At 41.9% G+C, this 12,002-nt stretch overlaps 2 protein-coding genes across 2 annotated transcripts in view; one reads left to right on the top strand and one right to left on the bottom strand.

Moving 5' to 3' along the window:
- The window catches only part of THBS4 (thrombospondin 4), a 40,542-nt gene extending 38,836 nt beyond the window's left edge, over positions 1–1,706 (top strand). The window contains exon 22 of the mRNA XM_048290823.1: positions 1,477–1,706. Within this exon, the coding sequence (XP_048146780.1) occupies positions 1,477–1,538 (62 nt within the window). The 3' untranslated portion in view covers positions 1,539–1,706. The remainder of the gene's footprint in view (positions 1–1,476) is intronic.
- Positions 1,707–5,177: 3,471 nt separating this feature from the next.
- SERINC5 (serine incorporator 5) overlaps positions 5,178–12,002 on the bottom strand; it is a 52,372-nt gene continuing 45,547 nt past the window's right edge. Inside the window, exon 12 of the mRNA XM_048290824.1 lies at positions 5,178–11,762. Coding sequence (XP_048146781.1) covers positions 11,615–11,762 — 148 coding nt within the window. The 3' untranslated portion in view covers positions 5,178–11,614. The remainder of the gene's footprint in view (positions 11,763–12,002) is intronic.

Below are 12,002 nucleotides of genomic sequence, written 5' to 3'. Positions count from 1 at the left end.
TGGTCCTATATGTGGGGGGACAAGATCATAAGATACCTTTCCTCCCATGTAGGAATGCTCCTGATTATGTGGGAGCGTGCTGGATCACTTCTCTTGGAGGAAGAGCCTTTTAGCTTAGCCCTGATCATCCACTATGTAAAATAACTCAAACTTTGATCACTCACACAGAAGCTGATCATTTCAGGGTACTCCTGCCCCAGCAGCAGTTCAGGTAACTTGAACTGGGGCTGAAGGGGTTGCCCCTCCTCTCAGCATCCAACCTTTGGAGAATAATTACCCAGCCAAGTTGGAATAGTTTCCTTGTCTGCTTTCTGTGGATCTGAGAAGCCCAGTTCAGGCCTGCAGGGGACAGGGCCACTCTGTGGCATGTTATGTTGATGGACTCTGGTACTTTGACACTCAGTACTACACTTCGGCTGGCTCTTGGAGGTCTCAGTTAAACAGGGAATTTCTAGACAATAATGCTTACAAATAAAAATTACTTGGTAAGTATTTTCAACAGTATTGTGGTTTCCCAGAAAGCATGTATCAAAGCTGCCACTGAGTCACACTTACATGGCAGAGAGCAGGCAAGTGGCTTTGCTGCAGGAGCTACATTAAGTCAATGAAACCCACTGAGAAAGACTCTGAAGTCCCCCAGTATCTGTTTTCATTTCAGACAAGTTCCTACGTTATGAAGAATTTCAAGCCTTTAAAAAGTGCTCCACAGAAAGCAAAGGACTTACCCCTTTTTTCTACATACTGTGTGTGTTAATACGCACGTCCTTTTTATGACTTTAAAGCTACCTCTCCTGCATCAGGGTGGAAATAATCAAAGTAAAGTTGAGGTCATGCAGTTGAGCTTCATTGCTGTGGCTCCATTGCTGGCTGCAGCTTTAGCTCTATGGCTGCTCTGTGGCTCTCCAGATAAAATGTTCTGGGATCTGGCAAAGGCAGACTGCAAACAACACTTCAAACAGAACTGTAGTTACTCTTACGACATTGATCCATCTCCAGCTCCCTTGCCCAAGTCTCAAGTCTTTATGCTGGTTGCTATTGGTCCTGGTCCTAATGCTTTTTGTCCCTTCTTGAGTCCTGGAAAACCATCACAGGGAAGTTGAATTAGGATACGTGAGAAATAGAGATGCTGGCACTAAAAATGTGTCTGGCAGGCAGAGCAAGACAACCACTTCTCTTGCCTTTCTGGTCAGCATTTATTGATAAAAATTTAAGAGTGCAAGCCACAAAGTTTTCAGAGATATGTAATTTGAAGATAGATAGTACTCCCTTGTAGGCTGGCACTGTAGCACTCACTGTCTTGTTAGCCTCTTCGTGTTTTTCTGTGGTATACAGCTCAAACTGAAAACATTCCCTGTTCAGTCTTACTGTGTAAACAAAAGAGAAGCATGTTACGTAAAAAGAGAGTAGGCTGGTAATTGAAGTGCTCCTTAATTTTGTCAGAAGAGACTAAACTTCTTCATATTTTCCTGTTTTCAGACACCATCCCAGAGGACTTTCAAGAATTTCAAGCGCAGCAATTTGGCGTTGGGGATATTTAAAAAGTAAAAGCAAACTAACATTGCTATTGCAAACAGTAAAACAATATCTTTTAAATCCTTATATGATTGTTGTTGTCAGAGTGCACACCGCAGCTTAGTCACATCAATGAGAACAATGTCAGACTTTTTTTTTGTATAAAAGTGAAAATAAAAAGGAGACAAAACAGACTTGGACCTCACTTGTTTTCAAATATGCCCTCAAATCTAGAGGGCAGCATGTAAATGGAGTGACAACTTGCTTAAAACACTCTCAGGAAAAGTTTTACTCTACTGCATTTTTGGATTCATAATTAAACGGTGGGGAAGACAGTGAAATTTTCTCTACCTTGAATGTGTTATAAACAACAGGTTGCATCTGGTAATTAAGTGTTTCAGAGCTGTTTGGCTGAGCCAAGTAGTACCTTTCCAGTCCTCCTAGGAATAGGCTGCATCTCCTTTAGGACAGTTTAAGGCCTTTGGACGCTGTTACTTTTGGCAGACCTCCTCTTAAGCACTGTATTAGACCTCCCTGCCCTCCCACTTGCAAAAACTGTGAGTAACACTATCACATCCTGGAAAAGCAAAAAAGCTGACAGCAGAGCATTGTAGTCACATCTTACGACTTGCATGTGACTAAAACAAAAAGACTAAGAGATAATAAATGCAGAATCACCTAGATAAAATAATCCTTTCACACGCACAAAGCCAGGCTTTGACCTGTTGCCAGAGCCGAGCTCTCTAGGCAGGTACTGTAATATTATGCAAAGTCACCAAACTAAAACCCCAAAACATTGTTTTAAGCATTAGTAACCATTAGGAAAGGACTGGAAACAAAAAGCCAAAAGAAACTGTATCATAGTGCACTAATTTGAAGTGCAGAAAGCTATTAATACAGTGTGCATTTTTACTACATTGTTTTTCAAAATGGAGCTAGGAAGGGAGGGATGACAAGCTCCAAGGACTGTTGAATAGATAGGATAGTTACTTTAAAAATAACTATATACTTTTAAAATAACTACAGGATAGTTACTTTTAAAAGGACATTGGGAAACGGCACTTCAGCCTGTGGGGACGGGGGAGGAAGAAATACAAAGGGAGGGAATACAGTGAGAGTTTTAAAATCAGAAGTAGCCCTGGGAAAATGAACATTCCTAGCTCTTTCCCAGTACACAGATACAGAGGGAATGCTGAGTTAAATTATCAGGTGAGAGCATGAAACAACAACAAAAAAAAGTTTCCTGTTCTCAGTACAATAAAAATACCCTTAAGGATATTACAAGCTATCAGAGGCTTTGACTACTGGCAGAATTTTCCCATGGGCTTGTCTACCATTTCCAAAGTTTCTGGAAGCAGGATGGTCCTAGGAGCTGTCCCATGAGGGACCCCAGAGTCCCACTACAAAAAGCATGATGCAGGAGTGTTCCTTTGGTTCAGTGCTTGATGATGAAAAGTCCTCCAGTTTCAGTCCTCCTTTCCCCTTGGCATCACTAAACCCAACCACTCACCAGATGTCTGAGGACTGAAAAGCTATTTACTTTGGAGCAACACAGACAGCATTGTCAAATTACGCCTAGAAGATGATAAAAAATGTGTTTTTCTAGCTGAACATGGGCTAAAACTGCAGTATTGTTCACTTAGGAAGGAGAACACACTGTGAAACAAATTTACATCTTCCTTATCATACATTTACATTTCACCAGAAGGAGCCCTTTCTCCATGCAGAAATCCTCTCTGAATGGTCTGGGCACAGCCCGGGCAGAAGGCAGTTGCTACGCTCACACACACCACCAGTGCAGAACACATGGGTCCTGCAGTGCTCACATTTTGCACAAGTGGTCTCCTCACAGTGGATGCAACAGGCCTGGCCCACCCTGACCTGTCTGCAGCACACACCAGCTCCATGAGAAAACACGATTGCACTTGGCTTCCAAAAACTTGCCAGGCTCCAAAGCTCTGCTCAGCCCTCCTGCCTGCAGCCAGAGCCTCTCCTTCTGCTGCAATGGCTGGGAGGGAGCAGCCTGGCCCTTTGCCTTATCAGCTGGCTTACCGTCCATGGAGCTTGCCTGGTTCCAGGCTCTCTTCCAGTCCATGGCCATTGGAAGCTAGGAGGTGAGATGCAGGCTCTGGCTCTCATGCTGTTGCCAAAGAAAACTCTGTGAAGCTGTGAGCCTCTAACCTCCCCTGACAGAAAACATACTGGCTTGCTCTGCTGGCAGCCACAGACAAAAGTTACAAGTCAGACAGCCAGAACTTTCATTTCAGGAGGTGCTGCTGGGACCTTACGATAGGATGCTGCAGCTTGCTATGTCTGCTACACTGACACACCAACTGCTAGGCAGCCTACAAGATCAAGAGTGAAGCCAGCTGTTGCAGACAACATTTGCCCCAAGAAGATCACAGTCTGGGCTTGGGAAACCTTCTGCCTCACATTCTCATCAGAGATTGTGCAGTCCCTGTTTAAAATCATTTAAACAAGGTTCTCTAGCACCATGACCCCTTTCTAGACTATTGTGCAATGCAGACATAGCTCCATGTGTGGCCTCTGGCACGTGAAGATGCTGCAATCCCATATCTTTAAAACTGAACATGTAGCTTGCTCTTGACCTCACCACCTGCACAGCAGGGCTGTACTCAGCTGGAGCAGCAGCTGTAACTACTTTGGAGTTCAGAGTCCTGCAGCTTCTGCACCAGGATCTAATCTCTCAACAAAGATTAACTGTTTCCTGTGTGCTGCAAACACCATGGCAAACACACTTCAAGTGCTTCTGTTCCCTGAAGACCATCCGGCTGGAATTGCAAGGAGGGAACATCCTGACAGGATGCTGCAGTGTTGGGTGAGGGCAGGGGTGGGCAGGCTGGTGGGAGGCTGTGGAACACAGGCACTTGACTGTCCCAGCCCTTGGGCACCACTCAGGAACCTGTCTCTGCCTTGCTCCTAGGTCCAAACACACACCCTCACAGCTCCATGCACCAGAGCTCTCTCATGCACCAGGAGCTGCACAGGGAGTAGCAGCCACCATTGACTCTGGGAAGCTTTGTCAGCAGTTTCTCAAAACCACAGGGAACTGTGTCCTTGTGTGGGTCTGGTCAGCTCTGGCATGGGGGGTCACCCTCTGGCACAGGAGGCAGACTGCAGCTGGCACACGCTGAAGCAGGACATGGATGGTGAGAGGGAAGGAGCCACCACCTGTGAAGACAAAGCACCTTCCCTGGTGTGGATCTCAGCATGTCAAATTCAACGGCTGCTCACCCCACCATCCGGGTGAGGGAAAAAAGATTAAAAATCAGAGATCTGCATCTCAAACAGCTGCACAGGCTTCAGTGCTACATCGACCTTGAAGATACTTTGCACTGCCAGGGTATCTTAAACGTCTCAGGGAGCTGGATTGTTCAGAACAGATGCCACAGACAAATCTGTGCAATCTGTCATCGTCCAGTATCACACAATGGCGAAATACAAAAACAACATGGACATTGAAGGCCTCTAATATACCATAGATCAGGATTTTTTGGTTAAACAACATTCAAATTTAGGGAACAAAAAAGATAACCAATTTACTTTTACTGGCTCAGTAACTGCATAGCTAATCTAAATATTTAGATATTTTTTAAGTTTCTCCAAGAATGAACTGACTTTGAAAATTTAACGTAACACAACAATTCATTTCAAATGTAAGAAAAATTTTATTGGTCCATTAAACATTAAATCTATAACAATACATTCACTCAGTATACAAAAGGAAGTGTCCATAAAAACCATTAACATGCTATAAAGGCAAAGCTGTTGACTATTTTACAAGTAAGATCTTACAATTCTGGAATCTTTACCAATCCTTAAAAGTCAAACTGTTACAGTTACTAAAGACCACAACACTTGCAAAAAAGTTAAATAAACTGGCAAACTTCCACTTCACCGGGCTACAGCTTAATAAAATAAAAACACACATACACACCAAAAAGTTCCCTTGAGATATTAAGAACCTTGAAAAAGACTAATTAAAATCCCCTCACCATTAAGAAAATGTGTTTCTATTTTGACTGTTTTGCATCCAGTTTTTGAACATGGCATATATACGACTGAACACCACACATCAGTGGTGAACAAAAAGCAGACACTGAACCCATATGCTCCTAGTAAATCTTTTCTCAGCTTCTATATTAAAAGTAGAATTATTTTATCTGGAAGTTAATTCTCCTCACTTTAAGTCTGCATGGATGTCCAAAGGACACCTAAGCACCTGGATGTGTATCGATAAGAGCAAAACTAAAGCTATGGCATGTCAAATGATCCATTATTTCCCCATAGTTTTCCAAAATTCTTGGCTTTGCACTTTCTTCTTGGCTTCACACTGAGGCTTCTTTGGCAAAAGCATGGCTGCACTGCTGCACCCTGAAGCTCTGGTGAGCATAAGCCCTAGAAGCTTTAGGCTGCTGGAGTGGTTTCAAAGCTGACGACTGCGGCTCTGAACAAGTCTGTGAAAATCTCTGTACGCTACACACTGGGAACTATTGGAGACTGGCAGGCAGCAGGGAAGCAAGCTGGCTTATATCTGAAATAAATTCTAACTTTTTAAAAACAACATTATTGAACAGGTGTAGAAAAATCAAATCCAGATTCAATAAAAAACCTCCGAACAAACGGGATTTAAGGCCTACTTGAAGCCTACAGAATTTCTTCGGGCATTAGAAAGCAGTCATCATGCCAGTCTCTCAAAGTTGCTGCTTCAAACTCTGCACAGTGTGTCTGTATCCCCATCCTGGGGCACCTGGGCCATGAGGATGTAGAAAATGCAGAGACATACCAGTTCCCAAGCTATGTAGCCTGTTCTGAGTAGAAACAGCCAAAGCTTTCTAAGCACTTGACCCCTGGCATTCACTTGTACAGTCATGTGAAACACTGAATTCAAACTACTGTTTACAAAACTGAAAACACACGTAAAATGTCATGGCGTTCATTATGTGTTTCCCTCCCACAAGAACTCGTAGGCCACTACAGGAAACAAAGAAGCAGTTTTCACAGAGGAAAACCAATCCATGTTATAAAAACTATGATCCTTGACTCTGCTTCAATGCTGCAGGTTGTCCTGCTATGAAAAGGAAAAGATCAGTAAGACTTGGCAAAGTGGTCTTTGCTAGTTTCTAGCACCAAAGACATCCCATTTGGCAGGCAGCAGGTTGTCTGGGAATGAACCAGGTTTACAATGCCTTTAAAAAACAAATCCAAGGAGAAAAAGGCAAATAAAACAAGAAGATATAGCCTCCAAGCAAAAGACTTCTATTGCTTCTAAAGCCCAGAAGGAAAGATGAGAGCAAAATTTTAGCTGTGGATGATCTCAACTCATCTAGCCACACAGGTACAGTCTTGTGGTATTTTGCTTCATCAACTTACTTAGGAGAAAAGCCTAGCAGTTTATAAAATCTTTACAGTGCAGTTTAAAAAGTCTGTAGATTACTTTGTTGCTGATTTGCTCAGATGCCCACGATACTGTGGGCTGCTAGCCAAAGTTCAAGCAGCACTATCTGAAGCACTCAAATTTTCCTGACGCCATCTTTCAAAGCCAAAGAACTGTTAAAAATCAGTTTTTTCACGAGTGCAATGGTTGCTTCATTAATAGCAATGTTCTAGCCCAGAAATGGCTGCAGCAGTAGCTGACAAAGCAATTACGCGTGCGTAATTTATAATCTCAAAGCGCTTATAGACTTGTAAAAAGGTGCTAAAACACAAAATAAATAAATAAATAGACATGCAGTGTTTATGATTCTGAGAGGGGACAAACCCTCTCTCTGAACTATGCATACATTGGCAACACTGAATTCTGCATTTCAGAGGAAAGCAGCCCAACCCAGCCAGGATTTACCATGTTAGCTAGGCACGCACAAGCTGCTTGAACCTCATGGAAATGCTTGAAGGAGAAAGCTGAGAGTATCAAAAACATGCAATATCTCTGATGTACGATTGCAGTGGAGCTCCTTACTTGGCATCCAGCTGCAAGGGCTGCCTGCACACGTTGAGGAACTATGTGGCAAACAGCAAACAAGCATATCCACCTGCTTTCCACACATTCCTAGTAAAGTTCTATCGTTTCATTTTTTAGTCCAGTTACTTGGATTCAGACACTTGCTCTCTGACTCTGTCCCACTTATTTTACCCCAAACAAGAACCATTCAGGACTGTGGCTCTTGGTTGCCTTCACGAGGAAAAGTACAATTGTTCCAGTCTCAGACGACAGTGCAGCAGTGAGGTCCCAAATAATCTTTATGATAGCAAATTTGAAAAAGTAGAAAAAAGCCAACAAAATTGCTTCACCTTCCCAGCAGAACTTCTGCCAACACTGTGTTCCTCCAAGAGTCCATTAAATGATAGCATTAGTTCAAATTTAAATGGAGGAAATTTAGTATAGGACATGTTCTCTGGTCTTGATGTCTTTATAAGCTTCCTCACTTCACACAGCCCAAACCCACTAGGAGCCAGACATGCTGCACCACTTACGTCTGGGAACAAATTCAATGAACAACATGGCACAAGGCAGGATAGAGACTGTGCAGTGAACTGCCTCAGCAGACAGTCACCCACACTTTCAGCTATAGGGAGAGAAAGTTAACTGTTTACAGCTTAAATGTAAAACTACTCATTTATTTACAAAAGCATCAGGCTACTTTTGAGTTTTCCCACTTAATTTCCCACTGCACAGTAATACCTGAAGCAGTCTTATCCCCAAAGGTTTGTCAAGCACAGATTGTTTGGTCTTCCACATGCACTCTGGGTCTGATTGTGCCCTGTACACACTGGTGTAACGTACAAGGCAGCATCACCCAGTCACAGGCTCAGTCCAGGTTTTCCAGTTCTAGTGCCACCTGAATTAATAGTTATCACAGCAGTAGGTATGAAGGCACTTCTTAAAAAGTTTTTTTTTTAAAAGCCCATTTGCATGAACTGTTTGGAATCTATGGGCTGGGAATTTGATTCCTTGACCCGAGCCGAGGATTTTATTAGGTAGTTGCACATGGAAGTTCACAGTACAGATTTTACACAGAATGCTAAGGCTGTAATGTTTGCCTGGCCAGCAGGAAGCCTTGTCTTGGTGAGGAACTAGTCTTTGCACACCCAGGTGCCACTAGTTACTGATTCCTTAGAAAGGCCTGGAAGTCCACAGCTGGATCTGGGGCACTGTGGACCCAGAGGCCCTTGAAGTTATTTATTTTGGGGGTTTTCCCCCGAAGATTTGCTCAGAAGTAGACAAAACTGTGTAAACAGGCACTGCCCTATTCCCACTCTATGTATACCTGCAGATCTAGATGCTTTAGGTTGATAGCCGGTAGTAGGGAAGGATGGAGGAGCAAACCAGTGAGGTAAGTGCTGTGTAAGAAGAATGGACTCATGCCTCACTGTGGACTTTCTTTTCACAGCCTTGTTTCCTCTGTGCAAAACCTATTTCCCTAAAACAAATTATATTAAAAAGGGCACAAGGAGGTGCAGAAAGTCCTGATGCAATACTGCATAAAATAAGTGTTTTTGTAAACAGGAACATCAAAGGGCCACATTTGTGACCAGGATGCCTACTATCAGAACCAGACAACAGGTACCATTCCCTGCCTTATAACTTGACATAGTGCATGCCTTCTTCCATAAAGCTCCTTTCCCCAATTGTTCTGTTACAAACACATGGCTAATTTAGGGGAAAAAAGCTTCGTTTCTCATAGTACAACATATATGGCACTAGAAGGCAATCTTGCAGGCCTGATAGGACCAGGCAAGGCAGAATCAAGAGCCTGGACTATCGCAGTTGCAGCACACAACTATAGCACCGAATCAAAATTGTTTGTCAGAATTGCTACTACGAGTTAGGTGGGACAACTGTTAGTCATCATTGCACAGCCCATAAGCTCTTATCTTAGAGGTTGGACAGATAGATGCTTCTGGATTGAAAAAGCATTTATAAAGGCCTTTTTCAGATGGAGAAGTATCTGTGTAGTGAGACTCCAAATGCAGGCAGAAGTGTCCTGACAGGTCCCCATGCTAGCAGACCTCTTGGCAGGATCAAAACCTCCCAGCAGAAGCAAAGGGAAAGAGAAAAACCTGCCTCCCTGTCTAGAGCTATTTGTTGCTTTTGTAACTCAGTGTCAAAGCCCAGATTCAACTGCTATTTTTAACTCTTGATGCAAACAAGAAGAACGCCAGGGCAGTCACTGCTGGACAGACTCCTCCTTCCCTCAGATCTCAGGACAGATGTATTTTGAGGCTCTAATCGGTGGAATAGGTGGTGTAAGTAGAGAGGACTTCAGACCTGAAGATTTTGTTTTAGGTAAGAGTGCACAGGGTGGGGAAGATCGCATCCCTGGAAAGCTCCAAGCAGGACAGAAGCCCTCGGATACCATAGCAACAAGGCAGCTAAAAATGGTAATGAAAGCAGGACCAGAACTGAGATCCGAGATGTTAAGATTACTCACCAGGTGGGCATTAGCCATTAATTATTGCAACAGAACAACTAAGGCATGCAAATGTTTTGGCCAACACATTGGCCTCTGTGTTGTGCTTTTCTCAGTTTTGCAGAAAGCAGTGGATGAAGATTTAAGGCTCAATCACATTTTTTAAAAAAGACCTGCTAAATTGGTTGATATTTCAAACTGTGCATGTGTGTGAATATATATGTCAAGAGAGAGAAGACAAAAAACACCAGGACTAGCTTAAGCCATAAATTCATCCCACCAGAATGTAGATAACTATGTGGCTTCAACCTTATTCAGCATTCAGGGCATTTGAGCTGTTGTTCTACCACCAAATCATCTGCTTAAATTAAAAAAAAAAGGTGACAAGGTAGTATTTAATATTGTCAAGTCATTTGTACTAAGGCAGCTGCTTGCTATATTTGTGTCTTCTGGTTTTGCTTTTCTGACTGCTTACTCCAGTGCTTGGAATAGGAGTCCTACAAAAGAACTGTCTCCATTAATATATTGATCGGTTAAGTCCCATCCCAACAGCAAAACTAGTATCAACAGAGGAATATAAAAATATAGCAGTTAGAAAAAATACTTTCCAGCCAACACACAAGCAGAAAAGATGACAACACACTATAGTCCTCTTCTGACCATCAATGCATCTAAAATATTAAAAAACTAGTCATGGAAACAGAACTGAAGATCCTGGGAGATCTTTAGATACAAGCTGAAACAGCAGGGTAGAAAAGTAAACAAGCACCCCACTTTTAAATTTAACAGCAACTGGCAGTGCTCCCTTAACTATCATCTTCTCAACAGCAAACATTGTGAATAAAGAATGTACCTTTTCTTACATCCCCATGCAGTACACTCAACTTTTGAGTAACCTGGCAAAGCAAAATTGGACAAAATTCAGTTTGAGAATTTGTGTGTAGAACTCCCCTTCAGTTATTAACTGGGCTAAATCTGAATTGCATAAAATATCCAGGTGCCTTTAAAGTAATAATAGAATAAATACTTTACTATCATTGATACACTCCTTTCTCAATCCAGGTATAAAATAACTTAATATATTTAATACTTAGATAAACAATTTTTAGTAGATCCTTTGGCAGTCAAATTCTCATATATTCTCTTATTTCTACAGAATTATTTAGATAGGTTTTTGGAAAAAAATTATCTGGATACTACTTACAAGAATTATATGCTGTACAAAACAGCAGTCCAAATCACCACTGCAAACTGTAAAAGAAACAGTTAATGAAAGAGTATAAAAAGGAATGAATCCATATTTGCTACAAGATACCAAACATTCATGGGGAGTAAGAAGATACCATCTGCACCATGATTTTTTCTTTTCTTGTCAATGAAGCCAGAGAAGGATTGTCAGTTATTTGAAAAGCATTTCACTTATTCCAGTTTATGCAACAACTGTGTTTTATACACACCACACATAAGCATTGTAAAGTTTCAAAACGGGTTTGTACCCTTAGGCAATGCTTGCTCATGATAATAAAAAATGGTAAAAAAAGTCTGCAATCATTTGTTTAGTCTGACTAAAAAGGTAATAACTGGTACATTATGATAAGTGGGTAAAAGGTGTTTCCTCATTCAAAAAAAAAAAAAAAAAAGAGAAAAACTTAAAATGACCTTTTGACTGTTCACACTGAGAACTCTCTGGTTGGGCAACAGAGTGGAGCAATAAGAGTCCATAAGTATAGACCAACACAAACCCAACAGGAGACCATCTTAATCCAGAAGATAGACCAGGTTCCAGTGAAGAATTTTTCAATCTGAGCACTTTCATAACTGTTATAGGGGAAAAAAAAAAATGGAATGAACTTTAGCAATAAACAAAAGACTTTAACTAGGTTAACCCATAGAGGAAGCAAGAGAGAGCAGCCCTTTATAGCGCAAGATCTTGCTCAAGAATGCCCAAGAAAGACTTGTAATGTCTCTTCAAACTTCTACCATAAGGGTAGGAAACACCCAAACAGCAGAACTTCCTGTTCACATCTTCCCTCTCAACAGAGAGAGATGTTAATTTCT

This window comes from Corvus hawaiiensis, chromosome Z (genome assembly GCF_020740725.1).
Source record: "Corvus hawaiiensis isolate bCorHaw1 chromosome Z, bCorHaw1.pri.cur, whole genome shotgun sequence".
Taxonomy (NCBI): Eukaryota; Metazoa; Chordata; class Aves; order Passeriformes; family Corvidae; genus Corvus; species Corvus hawaiiensis.
The sequence above is the reverse complement of the archived record's forward strand: the minus strand, read 5'-3'. Positions and strand labels throughout refer to the sequence as shown.